Source organism: Barbus barbus (genome assembly GCF_936440315.1).
Source record: "Barbus barbus genome assembly, chromosome: 2".
NCBI lineage: Eukaryota > Metazoa > Chordata > Actinopteri > Cypriniformes > Cyprinidae > Barbus > Barbus barbus.
The window spans coordinates 31,440,323-31,460,266 of record NC_136730.1 but is presented as its reverse complement, the minus strand read 5'-3'; the positions used below and the strand labels follow the sequence as shown (position 1 = coordinate 31,460,266).

The following is a 19,944-nucleotide window of genomic DNA, read 5'->3' as shown; positions in this document are numbered from 1 at the left end:
AAAAGTTTGAATACTTTTATTTGAGAGGTTTCATACATCACTACTCACTGTGAGCATTCAGATCAAACATGTACATCACTATATGAAATACTGGAAAATGTCATCCTCTCATTAAACATATGTTTAATGCTCAGTTATTAACATTTATCGGGTTCTGAAATTATACATCTCTTTTTTTTTGTCTCACAGTAGTAAAAACGTAAAAAAATAGCCCACTTGTGACAGCCAATCTTCACAAATGTACATTGTTTTATTTTAGAAAATAACCAAAAGCAACATAAAGGGGGAAATATTATTATTAAATCTTTCGCTATTATTAAATGTACAATGAATTGAATGTACATCTTTCAACTAAGGGATGAAATGAATACACCATAACCTAACCATTTACAGACACATGATGAAATGTAACACGAACAGAAGTAAATGTATACTCAAGGCTACCAATGAGAGACTGAAAGGCTTAGTGGTCATATAGTGGTTAGATATCAACCAGTCTCTCTAAGAGACTGGCTAACTCAAAATCTGCAAAGCACACAGTAAATTAGACATTTTATAAAAAAGGAAATTAAATTTTGAATATAAAAACATTATACACATTTTTTGTCATGTAATGAATTACTGAGGCTGAAAACCTATACCTTAAAAGACCAAGAGATGATCTGTAAGGTATTATCCATCCTCATGTTTGATGGATGTTTAAATGTTCTCATCAATAAAGAAAATGATATATCATTATGTGAACTGGATGAATTTAGATCAACTGCATGTGGAAGAACTTAAAACATTTTTTTAAGTTCAGTGCAATTCATATAGAATATGTATGGGGTTAGAATAATCATTTCAAGTGACAACCATGAGGACAATCTTATTCATGTAGATTGCAAAGTGCTGGTTTGTCCAAGATTAATGAATGGTATACATGAATGTGAAGAAAGCACCAAAACAGGCTACTGAAGCCAAAACATAAACATGAAATGCAGTAATGATTTCATCGCTGCATGGATTCTTTTGAAAAATCAAGGTGTGATATTTTCTGTGCCACCCACTGGGAGTCTGGGATGCTCTCTCTGAGGTAGCCGTGAATATGACCAACAACTTAAAGAAAAAGCTTTAACACAAAAACACAACGTATTATTTTCAACATAGCACCACTGTTGATAAACAGATAAAGAGTAGAATCTCTTACTCCACTTCTTTTCATTCCAACCCCGATATTTACCATGGGCTCACCTTAGCCCTTTGTATTACCACTGTTGGGCATCAAGGGCATGACATCGATTCATTCAGTTCATGTTTGTTTCCTTTATCTTCCTCTACTCATCTCACCACTCTTCTTCCAATCGTTTCGTTAAAGTCTCCTGCAGAGCATCTACCAGCTACAAGATCTTCATGCAGACTTGACAGCGACTGATGCGTGACCGGTACTCATCTCCCTTCAGTGTCTCCTGGGCAGGACCCTGGACGAACTGTTCGTTCTGCTCTACCGTGGTCAACCAGAAACTGTACTTGTTGGCGAAGTAGTGGCAGGTGCCGCGGGCTCCGTTGCACTCGATGAAGGGGGTGGCGCGGAAATCCTCCAGACAAGAACCAGGAGAAACCAATGACTGACCGCCTCCTTCGGCACCAGCGGCTGTGTGCTGAAGGACAAACATAAACGCCAGTGAGGAGACCTTCCAAATGGATCCAAATCATGAACATTTAAAAGTAAAGTAGCTTGTGTGAATATATTACACAATGTATAAACTGTCAACAAGTGTTTTATTGTATTAACTGTCAAGTGTTTGAACATTATTTTCTACACACGCGTGAGCATGTTCTACACTGTAAGCTCAGTTGATATGAATCTGCGGTTATAGAATGTGCATTGAGGTAGAAGTTAATTTTACCATAAGGAAGGAGTAACCAATCCACAGACTTCTCCAGCCCCGAGGGCAGGTCGGTATGCTGAGGTCTTGGCTATGGACAGCGATCGCATGAGATGGAGCTTCACACACTGAGCAGCGGCTAATGTACTGAGCTATCTGCTGATCTGCCACAGGCATCATGGGAATGGGTGCCGTGGTGGACAGCCAATAGGATTTGTCATTTCGACTAGCGTAGTAGCAGATCTCATCGACTGTGCAGTACAGGAAGGGGATGGTGCTGAAATGCGGGAGGCAGGAGCCGGGCAATCCTGAGAGGAAGAGAACATTTGAATTCAATTATCTTGAGGCAAGTCAACTTATTAGTACATACAAGTAAAATTGTACATTGTACAAACAGAACTATCAAAATGGTATGAAAACTGACAACGCTTATGATAACCATGCTAGTGTCTCACCCAGGTCCTGGTTGTGTGCTTTTTCCTGCCCCTCCACATAGAGCAAACTGTAGCCCTCCCACAGCATGGCCATGCCTTGAGGACACATGGGCACCTGGCTGGACTGACTGTGTTTCACCAAAGTGTAACCGATACCAGTCCTGCGTGCCGGTGGACCAGGAAGACCTTGCATTCCTGTTGGGCCACGGGCTCCTGTAGAAGATATGTGAAAGTGGAAGAATTTGAAAGGCAGTTACAGCAGGGACAAGAGGAAATGGGTGAAAGATGTAACCCGGAAAACCAAAGGGAAATCTTGTGCTACCTTGCACACTTGAAAATATGCTGTTGTTAACAAAATTTCTGCCTTACAAATATAAAGTTAATGAAATGCTTACCTAATTTGATGCTAAAATTCTACCAGTGTATCCTACCTAGTCACAGTAACTGGCTCATATTAAATAATATGATTTGATAGGAAATAATCACATGAATTTAGATGTTACCATATAAAGCACATGAATGTAACACTAGATTAACAGTTCTCATCTGGTTTTGCTTCAGAATCCAAATTTTACACAGGAAAGCAAGTGACGTAAGACAAGGTCAAAAATGTCTATAGGACAATGTATGTTTATGCGTGTTAAATGTTTATTACAAAAGTGTATTACAAAAAATGTATATACATATTTACAGTAGTCAAACATTTGGGGAATGATTTTCTCAAAGTCTCTAATGCTCACCAAGGCTGCATTTATTTGATCAAAAACACAATAAAAATGGTCATATTATGACATTATTACAATTTAAAATAGTTATTTTCTATTTTAATATATTGAGATTTTTTAATTTATTCCTGTCCATTTCCAGAAGCCGTAACTCCAGTCTTCAGCATCACATGGCTAGAAATCATATTAATATGTTGATTTGTTGCTCAAGAAACATTGTTCATTGTTATGCTGAAAACAGTTGCGGCTTAATATTTTTGTGGAAACCATGATGCAGTTTTATTCTGATGAATAGAAAGTTTAAAAGAACAGCATTTATTTGAAATATAAATCCTCTGTATTATTATAAAAGTCTTTACTGTCACTTCTGAGTAATTTAATGCATCCTTGCTGAATAAAAGTTTATTTCTAATAATTTCTTAATAAATAATCAAAATGAAGTTTGATGGCTCATTCAAATGGTTTTTTCTGTGATCCACCATTTGAGAACCAATGCTCCAAAACATTTCTATAAAAGATGTAAAAGGTAGAAGAACACTCTTTGTACCTTGGGTTCCTGTGGGTCCTTGGATTCCTAGAGGTCCGGGGTCACCAAAAGTTCCAGGAGATCCAAATGCACCAACAGGACCAAGTCTACCCACTGGCCCTCTGAGTCCTTTGGGACCTAGAGAATTTTCAAGGGAAATGAAATTGGAGTTAAAAGGTTAAATAATTGATCAGACTTTCAGTTTCATATTTCTTACTTTTTTCTTATCTTCTGCAAAGACCATAAAAAAAAACACCTCACCTGGGAATCCTGGACTACCTGGCATGCCTGGCATTCCTGCCTGACCAAGAAACCCATCAAGACCTGGTGGGCCCCGTTCCCCCAATGGCATACTATCGGTTATGTTCCGTGGGACCAAAGGTCCTGGACGTCCCTTAGAACCGGCAGGACCTGAGCGGACATTACAAGAGCTGATGTTTCAAGAATGCTCATGATTTATTAATGTTAGCAAACTTTTTTTATTTATTTAGTCATTTAGCAGACGCTTTTATCCAAAGCGACTTACAAATGAGGACATAAGAAGCAATGAAATCCAACAAAAGAGCAACAACATGCAAGTGCTATTACAAGTCTTGGTTAGCCTACACTCTTAAAAATAAAGGTGCTTAAAAGGTTCTTCACAGCGATGCCATAGAAAACCATTTTTGGTTCCACAAAGAACCATTCAGTCAAAGGTTCTTTAAAGAACCATCTCTTTCTTAGCTTTTTATAATCTGAAGAACCTTCTTTCACCACAAAGAACCTTTTGTGAAACAGAAAGGTTCTTCAGATGTTAAAGGTTCTTTATGGAACCATTTAGACAAAAAGGTTCTTCTATGGCATCGTGACGCACCTTTATTTTTAAGAGTGTAACGCAGTACAGATAATTATTATAATTTTTTTTAAATAAAAAAACATATAGATAAAATAAAATTATAATAGAGAGTGCTAGAGTTAGAGGGTCAAGTAAAGATGGAACAGATGAGTTTTTAGCCGTTTCTTGAAGATGGGTAAGGATTCGGCTGCTCGGATTGAATTGGGCAGGGCATTCCACCAGATGGGACAGTTAATGAAAAAGTCTGTGAAAGTGTTTTTGTGCGTCTTTGAGATGGCACAATAATGTGTCATTCACTTGAAGAATGCAAGCTTCTAGAGGGCACATAAGTCTGAATTAATGAATTTAGGTAAAGGGGTGCAGAGCCAGTGGTGGTTCTGCAGGAAAACATTAATGCCTTGAATTTAATGCGAGCAGCTATTGGTAGCCAGTGCAAATAGATGAACAGAGGCATGACGTGCGTTCTTTTCGGCTCATTAAAGATTAATCTTGCAGTGGCATTTTGGATTAATTGTAGAGGTTTAATAGAATTGGCTGGAAGACCTGCCATTAGACAAGACAAGACAAGACATTTTTTAAGATTTAAAATGCCTACTGACCCTTTAATCCTTTGGGTCCATTCCTGCCATAATCTCCTGGTTCTCCAGGGAACCCTGGTGGTCCACGTACACCACTAAAGCCAGGGTCACCTCTTTGTCCTTGTAAATACAGACAGCACAAAAATGAATAAATTCCAATTAATAAAATATGGGAGCATGGTTAAAGAGATAGAAAAATATTAAAACAGTAGCAAAAAAATACCTTTAAAACCAGGACTGCCTTGTAATCCAGGCGCTCCAAAACCACCGGGGTCTCCACGTGGTCCTGGTATTCCTGGTCGCCCAGGAAGTCCGGCATCTCCCCTGTCTCCTTGGACTGTTCCAGGGCCTGGTGGACCAGGTAGGCCAGGAGGGCCAAAGGGACCTACAAATGATTCAGTTCAACTGATTTCAGTGCATCACAAGAACTATGGGCAACTGCAAAAGGTTACAAGTTCACGCTCAAAGAGAAACAGACCTAAGAGAACATATAATTGCTAGTCCTCTAGATCAAACACCTTTTTTTTTAGATATATATATATATATATATATATATATATCCCAAGAAAGCATCAGTTCTCAAAATTAATGAGAACAGAGAGTACAGAGATGTCCTGTACCTTCTCGCCCATCTAATCCCGGAAGTCCAGGGTCTCCGGGAGGACCTGGGACATTAGAAGGACTAGGTGGGCCAGGGGGGCCTGGATTACCAGGGAAGCCTGTCAAACCAGAGGCACCTGAAAAAAATATTTCATAATCATTAAATACATACATGCAAATTGAAGGGGAAACTAAGCTGGTCAAACTAAGCAATAGCCCCATGGCTGCTTGGTATTTTTCCCTTTTTTTTTTGGGGGGGGGGGGGGGGGGGGGGGGGGAGGGGGGAGGGGGGAGTTTTGGCAAATTCCCATTTTTTTTCTTTAAAAAATTAGCTAGATGGCTCAGTCTCTTATCCAAGTATATTTACTGCCATGTAAGCTATATATATATATACATATATACATGTATTTAAAAAAAAAAAATTTTTGAAAATGATATTTTCCCTTTATTTTAAGAGTTTCAGATATAGCCAAAGGTCTGGTGAGGTTAACTGCACGTTCAGTGGTCCATCCACATGATTCTCCTCACCAGTGTCTCCTCTGGATCCTTTTTCTCCAGGGCGCCCAGGTGCCCCGGGCTGTGATGAACCTCTCTCCCCCTTCAGGCCATACACACCAGGAGCTCCAGTCCGACCACCTTCAGTCACACCTGAGGACATATGTTAAATAAGTGAGCAGTCACTAGTTTGTTTATTTTTAAAGTATAATGTAGAACCTTCAGAGGTTCATCTGATAATGTACCTGGAACTCCAGACAACCCCTTGGATCCTGGAAGACCATTGAGTCCATCTAAACCAGGTGATCCTGGAAAACCTGAAGTAAGGTTTGAAATAGGATATTTCAGAAATGGCAACATGCTGGGTTCAACTAGTTTGTAGAAAGATGAATGACTACAGCTGAAAAAAAACATGTTTTTAGCAATATTGTACAAGTTCTTGTTTAACCTTTCTCTCCTGGTGAACCTGGAGCTCCAGGACGGCCTGAATCTCCATCACGCCCCTTCTGTCCTGGATAACCAGGGAGACCCCTAATGCCTTGGAGGCCTGGTGAGCCTATAAATAAATACAACAATAAAAATAAAATTAGGGAAGCTGCTGATGAAAAAGCTGAAATCATTTCAACAGCATCAAAAGTATGGATCCAAACTTCCACGTACCACCAAAGCCAGGTGCTCCTGGCTCTCCAGGAAAACCTTTCTGGCCTTGAAATCCCAATATTCCTGGGAAACCAGGATCACCTGGTTCACCAGGAAGTCCAGGACCACCTAGTTATGAAAGGTAAAGGACAAAAATATATTTTAAGAAATCAGACTGGAATTTACATTATTAAAATAAAATATAGTACAAAAAAATAGAAGAGAAAATGTCTTTCTAACCTGGGAATCCAGGATTTCCAATCACACCCTTTGGTCCAGGGGGTCCAGATAATTCATATGAATCACCTTTCTCACCTTAAAGACAATGTTTACAGGCATCAGACTACTATTCAACGACTTGCATTCACCATACGTATTGTAGGTCAGAAATAAGATACATTATTGGGTCATTCTGTGTAAACTCAATCAGAGGTCCCCATCTCAAATTTTTGATTTTGCTAATATTTTTTCTGAAGAAATATAGACATGTATAGTAACGAAAGCCAAAATATTAAATGGTATGGATAAATATTTACTGAGTAGTCCACTATTTTGTAGAGGGGGGTCAAAATGTCAATTTTCACCTGAGATACAGAATCAAATTAAAAAAGGTGTAAAAATGACTTCAGAAAGTTGGCAGCATGCTAATTTAACAGATATTGGTAGGTCTGTTAGTAAAATCTGTTGACTTTAGCAATCATTGTTGCATTATATGCCAATGGTGACCATTAAAAAATGGGGGAAACAGCACTTTTCAAGTTTATTCTCCAAAGTTTGCATGCCTGTAACTCAAGAAGTATTAAAGATATCCGAATGCCCTTTTAGATATTGGGTCTTAAACTTTCCTTTTGCCATCTTTATTTTAAGGCCCTATATGGTTAGAGTCCAGAGATATTGGAATTTTAATATGGCTCAGTCGTGTCCTAATGGATAGAGAGTCGGAGTTGTAACCCGAAGGTTGTGGGTTCGAGTCTCAGGTCTGGCAGGGATTGTAGGTGGGGGGAGTGAATAACCAGCACTCTTTCCACCCTCAATACCACGACTGAGGTGAGACCCTTGAGCAAGGCACCGAACCCCCAACTACTCCCCGGAGCGCCGCAGCATTGGCTGCCCACTGCTCCGGGTGTATATTCATTACCGTGTGTACACTTGGATGGGTTAAATTCCGAGTATGGGTCACCATACTTGGCCACACACCACTTCCCTTTCCCTTCCCTTAAATAAATAAAATGTATACATTTTCAGGGGTCAAAAACCAAATGTGGGTCAATTTGCAAAGATATGATACTTATTTTCTTTTAAAGAGGAATGTCTGAAGAACAAATAATGTTGAAACTAGAGATGTCTCTTTTTTTCCTTTTGTCAGGACAACTGCATTTAACATACCTGTCTGAGTGCCATAAATATTCTCTTTCCAAAGTTTGAGTGCCTATAACTCAAGAAGTATTAAAGATATTACAATATGATTTTAGATTCTAGTTGTTAATAAACTTTTCTTTTGGAATCTTAATTTTCAAGGCGGTATATCATTCAGACCTAGAGATATGAGGACCTCAATGAGGCTCCATGTCCAGATTGTTGAATATTACCCATTTTCAGTGGTTTAAACCCAAATGTTAGTCACTTTGTAATCAGCTTAAATAAAACAAATACTTGTTTTATTTAAAGAACAATGTATAAAGAAGAAATAATGTTTAAATTAGGATTGTATCTTGTTTCCCTGTCAAAGAGTTTCATAGAAAAACCTGTCCTAAAAGTGCACTGATATGGTCAAGTTGAGGCACATTACCTTGGTCTCTGTAGTCTACTTATAAGATTTTATATTTTAATCAGTTATCATTGATATTTGGAAGATTTTGTTCATTTTAACAGCTTCTGCAGCTACCAAGAGTTTAAATATACAGTATTGTTACATGTTTGAAACAAATCCCACGCCTCATAGGGAAGTGTGGTTACTTTCTCCACACATTGTATTTACATCAATAAACCAAGATTTACCTCACCTGGATTATTAGAATTTATTTTTCTTGTTGTCTGGTAATAAAGTATGAATCATAGTCATAGATCTACTGCTAAAGGGCATATTTGGCAGAATCACTGATAATACCTCAAACATTTGAGGTCTCTCACATTTGAAATAATTAACACTGGGTAATTCTGAACCTCAGGTAAATGGGATCCTGGGTAATCTTATTTTACATTTCATATTGTTCATACTATACCTAGAGTTAACAGTTAATCCTGGTCATTCATAATCTGTCGTGTCACACTGTAAAATCCTAATCCTGGGTTAATGTTATTATTTGCATTTTTGCATTGTCAACAGTAATTACTAGATAAACACAAAACCACATTTGGTTTTTGACCTTTGAAAATGGGTAGGATACGTCTCGGGTTACTTGACTGTAACCCTGTTCCCTGAAAAAGCGGGGAACGAGATGCTGCGTATCAAACGCTAATGAGAACATTCTTTGTTCGACCGGTTGTGAAGCACGTGTGTCAAACACGCGAATAATTGGCTGAAATAACCTGTGAGTGACGTAACTGATTGCGTGCACCTGCAGGTTATAAATAGACGTGAAACGGACATACCTTCAGGTTACACTTTGTCTGAAGAGACGCCCTGGCACGTCTACAGTGCGGCATTGAGGCGCAGCATCTCGTTCCCGCTTTTTCAGGGAACAGGGTTACAGTCAAGTAACCCGAGACGTTCCCTATCAAAAGCTACACTCGATGCTGCGTATCAAACTCTAATGGGAACGAGAATACCAATGCCACCGCACTGGAAGTGTCTGGACCCGTCAAGGTTGTGTAGTGTGTGCGCACAAACATTGAAAAAGGTCTCAGACATGCCTATGGGATGTTGACTCAAGGACATGCGAGCCCGGAGTTGCATGGACATCCAAACTATAGAATCTGACAAATGTATGCGGAGAGGACCAGCCTGCCGCATCGCACACTTGCTGCAAGTGGACACCTCTTGCCAAAGCCATAGAAGAAGCAACCCCCCCTGGTTGAATGGACCCTAACTCCTAGAGGCGAAGCTTGACCACGCGCCTCATAGGCTAGGGCAATAGCATCCCTCACCCAATGTATGCTTCGTGGCAGCCGCCCCCCGGTTGCGGCCCCCATAGCATATGAAAAGCTGCTCCGACTTACGCCACTGGCTCGAGAGGTGGACGTAGAGCTGAAGAGCACGTACTGGACACAGTAAGTGAAGTCTTTCTTGCTCCCGTGTCGTGAACGGCGGAGGGCAGAAAGCTTCAAGAACGACTGGATTCATGGTCGAGAATGGAACTTTCGGAAGATAATTTTGGTGAGGATGCAAAATAACTTTGACCAGGCTAGGGGTAAAGTCTAGGCAGGATGGCGAGAAGACAGAGCCTGCAAATCCCCAATTCTTTCTTGCTCCCGTGTCGTGAACGGCGGAGGGCAGAAAGCTTCAAGAACGACCGGATTCATGGTCGAGAATGTAACTTTCGGAAGATAATTTGGGTGAGGATGCAAAATAACTTTGACCAGGCTAGGGGTAAAGTCTAGGCAGGATGGCGAGAACGACAGAGCCTGCAAATCCCCAATTCTCTTAAGAGAAGTTATGGCCATTAAAAAAAACATCTTTAGAGTCAGAAACCTGACAGGCGCTGACTCCAGTCAGTCCCACAAAGGGACTGTCGCTCTAGTGGGCGGCCTTTACCTCTTAGCTCCCCGAATGAAGCGGGCAACAAGAGGGTGTTTTCCCACAGAAACACCATCAATCAGAACATGGCAAGACGAAATAGCGGCCACATAGACTCTGAGAGTACCAGGACATGTGCCTGAGGACAATTACTCTTGCAGGAACTCCAGCACTGAAACAACTTGGCAGTGAACTGGGTCTACATGGTGTGCCATACACCAATTTTCGAAAATGTGCCATTTGAAAGCATAACTCCTTCTAGTGGAGGGAGCCCTAGTGCTTAGAATAGTCTCTACTACATCGGCTGGAAGCCCAGCATCTCTCAATTGGTCCCCCTCAGGGGCCAGACATGTAGGTTCCAGAGCTCGAGCCGGGGATGAAATGCTGTCCCCTGCGCCTGAGATAGGAGATCTCCCCTGACCAGAATCGCCCATGGCGAGCCGTCGAGGAGGGGTATTAGATCTGAGAACCATACTCTGGTCGGCCATCGGGGCGTTATCAGTAAGAGGCGAGACCCCTGTTGACGGACCTTGGCCAGGACTCCCAGGAGCAGAATGCTCCCACATTCATATCCCCGGGGATGTAAATCGCCCTGAGGGACAGGAACTTGTCCTGTGCCCAAAGCAGAACCTGCTGCGCTAGCCTGTTCAGGCGGCGTGAACGCAGTCCACCCTGGTGATTTATGCAAGACAGTACAGCCGTGTTATCCACCCGCGCTAGGACATGGTAGCCTCTCAACTGCTGGAGGAAGTATTTCAGGGCCTAAAATAGAGCCATCATTTCGAGGCGATTTATGTGCCAATCGAAAAGATGGCCTCTCAAGATCCCTTGGGCTGGACGGCCATCCAAGACCGCACCCCAGCCCGTGAGGGAAGCGTCTGTTGTTAGCATCTTGCAACGACAAAACAGACCTAGAGTGGGACCCAAAGTCAGAAACCGGGGTCTGAACCACATAGAAAGGTCTCTGAGCAGTAGAGAGAACGCTTTTCTTGGCCTTGAGTCTCAACCCCAGAGATTCGAGATGAGTTAGGATGACATCCCGATGTCGAAGTGCTAGCTCTTGGGACTGTGCCAGAATCAGCCAGTCGTCTATGTAATTTAAAATGCGGATGCCCACGGTCCTGGGCACTTGACCCTCAGGACGTTTTCCTGAAATAATTCTTGCTTGGCTGCTGAGATCGGGAGCTGCTCCCCAGTCCCTACGAGGGGGCACACGGCTCGCCACACTCTGTGCTTCTGTGACTCTCACCACAGAGAAACCGGATTGGGTTGGGGCTGGGTGGCCGACAGCCCAGACGCCTGAGCACGGCGGGGAAGAAACTTATCGAAAGCCTCCACGTGTCTCTGGGCCTCCCGGAACCTAGTGATGACTGTGTTCATGGAGTCGCTGAATAGACCGGAAGGTGACACTGGGGCATCAAGGAGGAACACATTGTCCCTATCCTTGATGCCCATGAGGTTGAGCCACAGGTGTCTTGACGCTAATGAGGTAAATGGGATCCAACCAACGCACCCATAAAACGTCCAATGGCATGGGCCGTCTGCTTGGTCGCACAAAGAGACAAATCTGTGGCTCGGCGCAGCTCTGAAAACGCCTCCTCACTAATACTCCTGCTCATGCTCAGGTCTTTCAGCAGGTCAGCCTGGTATGCCTGCAGAACTGCCATGGTGTGCAGGGCAGCACCAGCCTGACCCGCTGCTTGAAATGCCTTCCCCACCAGTGAGGATGTTACTCTGCAAGGCTTAGTGGGAAGGGCTGGCTTTTTGTGTGACGACAAACTCCCAGGGGAGAGATAGCCCACGAGCGTCTCTTCCACTTGAGGCATCGTCACACACCCCTGCGCCTTAGCACCCACGATAGTCGAATAAATTGACGTTGTGGATACAAAGATGTGCGAGGAATAAGGCTTAAGGCTCTCGGTCTCCATATTGCTGGAGGCAAGAGAACCCGCGTCCTCGTCTCGCTCTGAAGAAGCGCCGGGGCGCGCTTCATCAGCGGGGGCGGGGACTCCGCGATCTGCGCGAGAGAGAGAGGAGGCCCCACAATCTTAATGAGAATGCAGAGGCTCGCGCCTCTCGAAAGAAAGCAAGCCTCGAGCAGAGCACTCCGATAGGGAATGACTCACAGTGCTCACACTCAGCGTCCTCAAGAGCAGCCATAGCATGCTCTTTCCCGAGGCACTCCAAACAGTAATCATGTGGATCATCGTCAGGGATAACTTGTGCACACGGTGGCAAGCATCTCCTAACTGATGCACTAGACATGATCTACCTTTTTATATATATCTTTCTTTCTCTTTTTTTTCTCAAGACAGAGGAGACAACACACACACAAAGTAGTCTTGAAGACAAAGAAACCTGAAGGTATGTCTGTTTCACGTCTATTTTTAACCTGCAGGTGCACATAATCAGTTTCGTCACTCACCGAGGTTATTTAAGCTAATTCTTGGCGTGTTTGACACATGTGCTTCACAACCGGTCGAACAAAGAATGTTCTCATTAGCGTTTGATACGCAGCATCGAGAGTAGCTTTTGATAGGGAACTAATTCTGACATGGAGCTGCACTGAGATCTTGATATCTCTGGGATTAAACCATTCCAAAAGAAAAGTTTCTTAGGAACCAGGATCTAAAAGCGTATTAGGATAACTTGATACTTCTTGAGTTACAGGCACACAAATTTTGGAAAAAGATTATGACACTCTAACAGCTATGTTCTACGTAATTGTTTTGATAGAGGGAAACAAGATAGATTTCTAATTTTAACATTATTTCTGCTTCAGACATTGTACTTTAAAGAAAATAAGTATCACCTGCACACAAAGCGACCAAATCTGGTTTTCGACCACTGAAAATGGGTAATATTAAACAATCTGGACATGGAGCCTCATTGAGATCTTCATATCTCTGGGTCTGAATGATGTAGGGCCTTGAAAATTAAGATTCCAAAAGAAAAGTTTATTAACAATTAGAATCTAAATTCATATTGCAATATCTTTAATACTTCTTGAGTTATAGGCACGCAAACTTTGGAAAGAGAATATTTATGGCACTCAGACAGGTATGTTAAATGCAGCTGTCCTGACAAAAGGAAAAAAGATACATCTCTAGTTTCAACATTATTTGTTCTTCAGACATTCCTCTTTAAAAGAAAATAAATATCATATCTTTGCAAACTGACCCACATTTGGTTTTTGACCCCTGAAAATTTTAACGATTTACTCCTGGAGCCATATTAAAATTCTAATATCTCTGGAACCGAACCATATAGGGCCTTAAAAATAAAGATGGCAAAAAGAAAGTTTGTTAAGACCCAATATCTAAAGGGGTTTTAATATATCTTTAATACTTATTGAGTTACAGGCATGCAAACTTTGGAGAAAAAACTGCTGAGAAAAGTGCTGTTTCCCCATTTTTGAATGGTCACCATTGGCATTAATGCAACAAAGATTGCTAAAGTCAACGGAATTTACTAACAGACCTACAAATGTCTGTGTAAAAAGTAGCATTATGATGATGCCATCTTTCTGAAGTCATTTTTACCCCCCTGTAATTTGGCTCTGAATCTCAGGTGAAAATTCCCATTTTGACCCCCCTCTACAAAGTGAATTACTCAGTAAATATTCATCCATGCCATGTAATATTTTGGCTCTCATCACTATCTTTCTTGAGAAAAAATATTAGCAAAATCAAAAATTTGAGCCAGGTAAGTTTTTGAAATTTGATTTGACACGGAATGACCCTATTATTATTATTATTATTATAATACTTGGCATTGACAGAATCACAGAGATCTCACCTTTGCCACCAGATTGTCCTGGAGTGCCTGGGAACCCTGGAACCCCAGGTACACCATCATCACCCTGCAATAGAGAACAACACGAAAAGTAAGAGACAATGTATATTTCTGTGCATAACACATTTTGACAAGTGCAAGTATGAGACCACATTAGACCCTTTGCTGATAACTGTATTAGTACTGCTGCATCCATAATGAATTTTATACATACTTATACTGTACTTGTGGCCTGAAAACAGGATACTTACACTCAGGCCTCGTGAGCCAGGGAAGCCCATAACTCCAGGTGAACCTTTGGGACCAGGGAAGCCAAAGGAGCCAGGAATACCTGGGAGTCCAGGCTGGCCAGGAAGACCTTTTGCTTGGTCTGCAACACCAGGTAATCCAGGAAAGCCTTGACGTCCAGGTGACCCTGGAAATCCCTTATCACCTGTCAAAAAAAAAAAAAAACATTTAGATTTTACTGAGATTCTAATGACTGAATGATTGGTTCTTTTATCACAAGCTTAAATGAAAATTATATTAATAACTCCACTGAACTCTACTCTTTACAGAACAGCTCAACATCACAAGTCCATGAACACCTTTATGCCACTAAACAGCATGGATTCATCATTAGAATCTAAGGAACTGAGGTCTAATTGGATGGTCTGTCCACTTTTTGTACCTCTTGGTCCTGGGAAACCAGGCAGTCCACCACCTCCTGGGTCACCTTTTTGACCCTTTTCCAGCTGCTCTACTGGAAGCACTGCAGGGGATCCTGGAAGACCAGGAGCACCACGTTCCCCTTTAAAACACAAACATATATTCATTAATTTAGTACATTAATTTGTGACGAGTCGGCTGCCTCCCCCCTGTCTATCATCACCACCCCGTCCCGTATTCGCCGCCCTTCACCAGGCTCCCGACAGGAGTGGGTGTGTGAGAGAGGAGGGGCGCTGAAACAGCCAGGGCTGGCGGTGTGTGATGAGGCGCACCTGACGTGAATAGAGCCTCATCACCGCCGCCGTTAAATGCCGAACGCGCCTCTCCTCGGGAGACCGGTCTCTCCCCCGTGCATGCACGCTGGTGTCCTCGTGGGTCCAGGAAGGGAGCGTCGAGGAGGACTGCCGCACCCGTTAGGCGGCTGACGGGCCAGGATGCCGGGCCGCCGAATCCCCCAGAAGCGCCGGGATGCCCGAAGATGGACGAAGCCGCGCAAGAGACGCCGCCGCCACTCGCTCCCGGCCCCGAGAGGGGAGCGCGTGCGGCCACCGGACTCCGCCCCTTCCCTGGACCCTTCCCTTCTGAACACTGCCCTCCTGCACAGCCCCGCAGCACGACGAGGACACCAGATCCCCGTTTATTTTGGACACTTTTCCCCCTTTGGACACTTTATTTGGATATATTGTTTAATAAAAACCTCTCCGAGGCTTGACGCCACGCCCACTGTGTCTGTCGTTGGCTCCTCCCGCCACAGTGGTGGAGAATGCGGGCAGGCGGAGCCTAGACAGCGCAGTTGGGCAACATCTGATGACGTCATCCCCTCTCGCTCGCAAAAAGCCGTGGAACCCGCATGGGGACAGAGGAACGACGGGGACAGCCTCCCAGCCACCGAAGGGGTAAGTGACGTTCTTTCTGTTGGTCATTTACCCTGTGGCTGGTTGAGGCTGACAACTAATACCCGGTTTCTCTGTCCCGGTTCCGGCGCGGTGCGAGAGGGAGCGTTGCCCGGAGAGGAATCCCTGCCCCGCCCACTCCGACCGCTGGAGCCTGGTTGAGGAAGGTAGCACTCCTGCGTGGGCGGCGACCCTAGGACGGGGATGTCGCTTGGGGGGGGGGAATGTGACGAGTCGGCTGCCTCCCCCCTGTCTATCATCACCACCCCGTCCCGTATTCGCCGCCCTTCACCAGGCTCCCGACAGGAGTGGGTGTGTGAGAGAGGAGGGGCGCTGAAACAGCCAGGGCTGGCGGTGTGTGATGAGGCGCACCTGACGTGAATAGAGCCTCATCACCGCCGCCGTTAAATGCCGAACGCGCCTCTCCTCGGGAGACCGGTCTCTCCCCCGTGCATGCACGCTGGTGTCCTCGTGGGTCCAGGAAGGGAGCGTCGAGGAGGACTGCCGCACCCGTTAGGCGGCTGACGGGCCAGGATGCCGGGCCGCCGAATCCCCCAGAAGCGCCGGGATGCCCGAAGATGGACGAAGCCGCGCAAGAGACGCCGCCGCCACTCGCTCCCGGCCCCGAGAGGGGAGCGCGTGCGGCCACCGGACTCCGCCCCTTCCCTGGACCCTTCCCTTCTGAACACTGCCCTCCTGCACAGCCCCGCAGCACGACGAGGACACCAGATCCCCGTTTATTTTGGACACTTTTCCCCCTTTGGACACTTTATTTGGATATATTGTTTAATAAAAACCTCTCCGAGGCTTGACGCCACGCCCACTGTGTCTGTCGTTGGCTCCTCCCGCCACAAATTGTATTACTGCATTATATTAAAATATAATTACAATAAACTATTTTATGTCTTGGTTCTTTCTGAAGTTCTGAATTATTGGTTGAGTGCCTTCTATGGTTTCACTTAACTAAAAATCCACAATCAAATGTCCTGCAAGTGCCATCAATATACCTTTGGTTCCTCTTGATCCAGTTCCTCCAGGTAAGCCATCCTGCCCAGAAAAACCAGGTAAACCTTTAACACCTGGGCCACCTGGGACTCCAGGAGAACCAGGTAAACCTGGGAAACCCAACAATCCAAGAGACCCCTTCTCCCCTTGAACACAGACAACACAATATCTACGTTATAATAATTAAAAGTAAAATGCTACTATTTTATGCTATTTCAAAATCTCTGAGATGCTTGTTTCATGTCTTTGTAATAATGCACAGCATAACAAATTTCAATAGTGTGGTTTTAGAGATAGTATAAGCATGTTAAGATGACTGCAGAAGTGAATCTAGTATAGCTTCTATCAGCAATATAACTCAAGAAAGTCAAATCAATTTAATTAATAAGCTCATTCTGCAATATCATACCCTTTATTCCTGGTCTTCCAGGTATGCCTGGACGTGTTCCAATGCCAGGGGGTCCAGGAGGTCCCCTAAATCCCTGTGACCCTGGGGAGCCAGGAAATCCTGGCGTACCCTTTATTCCACCAGGCCCTGGTGGCCCTGGATCTCCTCTCACACCCTTCAGCCCTGGGAAACCTGTGGAGGAAAAAAAAATGTTAAAATATAATATAGGCATTAGCTCTGAAAGTGCATAGAAATTACTTGGATTTCACTGAAATAAATTCCATTATTTTATTTTTTTTAATGAGATGTAAATAAACTCACAATACTGTACAGGTGAACAGACTTACCCACTAAAGAAATACTTTAAAGACAGCATGCAGTGATTTAAATAACAGGTAATTAAAGAAAAAAACAAGCAAATTCTAAATAATTTATATTACTAAAAGATTCAATAAATGTTGACAAAAAAACAAATAAAAAAGTAAAAAACATTTACTGATATTTGCTGTACTGGGTGAACACAACATATTTCACAATTTGTGAAGTCTAATTATAGACTGGATGTACAAGAAGCTGGAACATACTTTCATGACTAACTAAAGTTGACATGACTAACTAAAGATGCTGCTGTTTACCAGTAGGTGGGTTTGTGGTTAAAGGCACACAAGCACATCGGGTTAAAGCAAGTCCTGAGGCTAGATTGTTAGATTAGAGGCTATATTTCTCAAATTCATTGAACCTGAGGATTAGTACTTAAGCACACAAGTTTTAGGCCATCTTTTACATGTGAGTGCACTATGTGCTTCCTGCTTCATGGTACACAAACACACAAAAAGATGGAGGAATACAACCCTTTGGAATACCAATATTTTTTAATAGATGGTCAATCCAAGAAATTTCAAATTAACATTTTGCAGATCCAAATAAACAAATGAATTCTGCATTGTCACTATGAACAAACTACTCTATTGGTTTGAAATAGATGCCTAAAAGGGAGAGTTCACCCAAAAATGAATATTCTGTCATCATTTTGAGTGAAAAATTAATTAGGTGGACTGGAAACACAAGGAAAGACAAGTGCGTTAAAGGATTAGTTCACCCAAAAATGACAATTAGCCTGTGATTTACTCACCCTCAAGGCATCCTAGGTGTATATAACTTTCTTTAAAATGAATCCAATCGGAGTTATATTAAAAATTGTCCTGGCTATTCCAAGTGTTATTATTGCAGTGGGCGGGTGTTTCTGTTTAACAGTCCAAAACATGTCAAAATAAAGCGCGTGCATCCATAATAAAACATTCCTCACACAGCTCCGGGGCACATCTGAGATATGCTAGTCTCGCGAGTTTGTTTACAGGAGCAAAGGAAGCAAAGTTTCCTTACTTTATCAAAGGAAAACCAGTCTCCTCTTGGGTTATATCGAAATCCTCTGACATTTTTCTTTACAAATCCTCTGTTTGTACTTCTAATTCATGACCGACATTTTGTTTTGTTTTGTTCTTTCTTCGCATTTGACACTAAGATTCAAGATTCAAGATTTTTATTTGTCACATACACAATTATACAGAGTATAACCAGCAGTGAAATGTAAGTCAGGTCCGCTCCAAGGACAGTGCAATTATATAGAATACAAATATTAAGAAAAAGAAAAGTAGAAAAAATAAAAGAATAAAATAAAAGATAAAAAATATAGATATAAATATAAATGTGCAGGTCAGTATGTTGTTGACTTAAATAGTAATAAAGAGGAATGTGCAAAAAAGTTGTACAGGGTATGTAAATAGCAGCAATATGAGGTAGAGAAAAATTATGAATAGCTTATTGATATGGTGATATTTACATGGAGTCAAGTGATGTTATGACACAGAGTTAGAGTTTAGGAGCCTGATGGCCTGGGGGAAGAAGCTCCTCCTAAGTCTCTCAGATTTTCCATCAGGCTACGGAAGCGCTTACCAGATGGAAGCAAAGTGAATAGACGGTTACCAGGGTGATTTGAGTCCTTGAAGATTTTAACAGCTCTATTTTTGCAGCGTTTGATGTAGATGTCCTGCATAGAGGGGAGAGCAGACCCTGAGATGCGCTCAGCTAAGCGCACAACTCTCTGTAGTGCTTTGCAGTCCTGATTGGAGCTGTTTCCATACCACACTGAGACGCACTGAATCAATACACTTTCTATGGTCCCTGAATAGAAAGTTTTCAGGATTGCTGGTGAGACCCTGAATTTCCTCAGCTGTCGCAGATGGTATAGTCTTTGCCTGGCTTTCTTAACCTCTGTTTGGATGTGTGTAGTCCAAGTCAGGTTCTCAGAGATGTTTACGCCGAGGTACTTGAAGCTACTCACCCTCTCCACAGGGGTCCCACTGATCATAAGAGGAGTGTAGGGCTGCTGCTGTCTCTTCCTAAAGTCCACGATCAGCTCTTTAGTTTTGCTCACATTCAGAGAGAGACAGTTGTCCTGGCACCATGATGTGAGTCTGTCTACCTCGTCCAAGTATGCGGTCTCATCATTGTTGGAGAAGAGGCCCAGAACCACAGTATCATCAGCGAATTTGATGATAGATGTGGAGCTGTGAGAGGACACGCAGTCATGCGTGTAGAGAGAGAGGACACAGCCCAGTGGGGCTCCTACGTTCAGGTCTGCCGGTGAGGAAGTCTTGAATCCAGTCACAGAGTGAGGAGTTTAGGCCGAGGTCTGTGAGTTTAGAAGCCAGCTTGATGGGGACTATAGTGTTGAAAGCTGAGCTATAGTCAATGAATAGCAGCCTTACATAATTCCCAT

At 43.0% G+C, this 19,944-nt stretch overlaps 1 protein-coding gene across 1 annotated transcript in view; it reads right to left on the bottom strand.

Annotated features, from left to right (window-relative positions):
- Positions 1–19,944, bottom strand: part of LOC306879180 (uncharacterized protein) — a 129,273-nt gene continuing 109,329 nt past the window's right edge. The window contains exons 29-46 of the mRNA XM_079431981.1: positions 17,187–17,357; positions 16,780–16,923; positions 14,842–14,961; positions 14,423–14,604; positions 14,175–14,238; positions 6,941–7,015; positions 6,722–6,829; positions 6,510–6,617; positions 6,307–6,378; positions 6,095–6,214; positions 5,587–5,703; positions 5,190–5,351; positions 4,988–5,086; positions 3,815–3,964; positions 3,575–3,691; positions 2,324–2,515; positions 1,890–2,176; positions 1–1,640 (exon numbers count right to left, since the gene is read on the bottom strand). Coding sequence (XP_079288107.1) covers positions 1,380–1,640; positions 1,890–2,176; positions 2,324–2,515; positions 3,575–3,691; positions 3,815–3,964; positions 4,988–5,086; positions 5,190–5,351; positions 5,587–5,703; positions 6,095–6,214; positions 6,307–6,378; positions 6,510–6,617; positions 6,722–6,829; positions 6,941–7,015; positions 14,175–14,238; positions 14,423–14,604; positions 14,842–14,961; positions 16,780–16,923; positions 17,187–17,357 — 2,549 coding nt within the window. The 3' untranslated portion in view covers positions 1–1,379. The remainder of the gene's footprint in view (positions 1,641–1,889; positions 2,177–2,323; positions 2,516–3,574; positions 3,692–3,814; positions 3,965–4,987; positions 5,087–5,189; positions 5,352–5,586; positions 5,704–6,094; positions 6,215–6,306; positions 6,379–6,509; positions 6,618–6,721; positions 6,830–6,940; positions 7,016–14,174; positions 14,239–14,422; positions 14,605–14,841; positions 14,962–16,779; positions 16,924–17,186; positions 17,358–19,944) is intronic.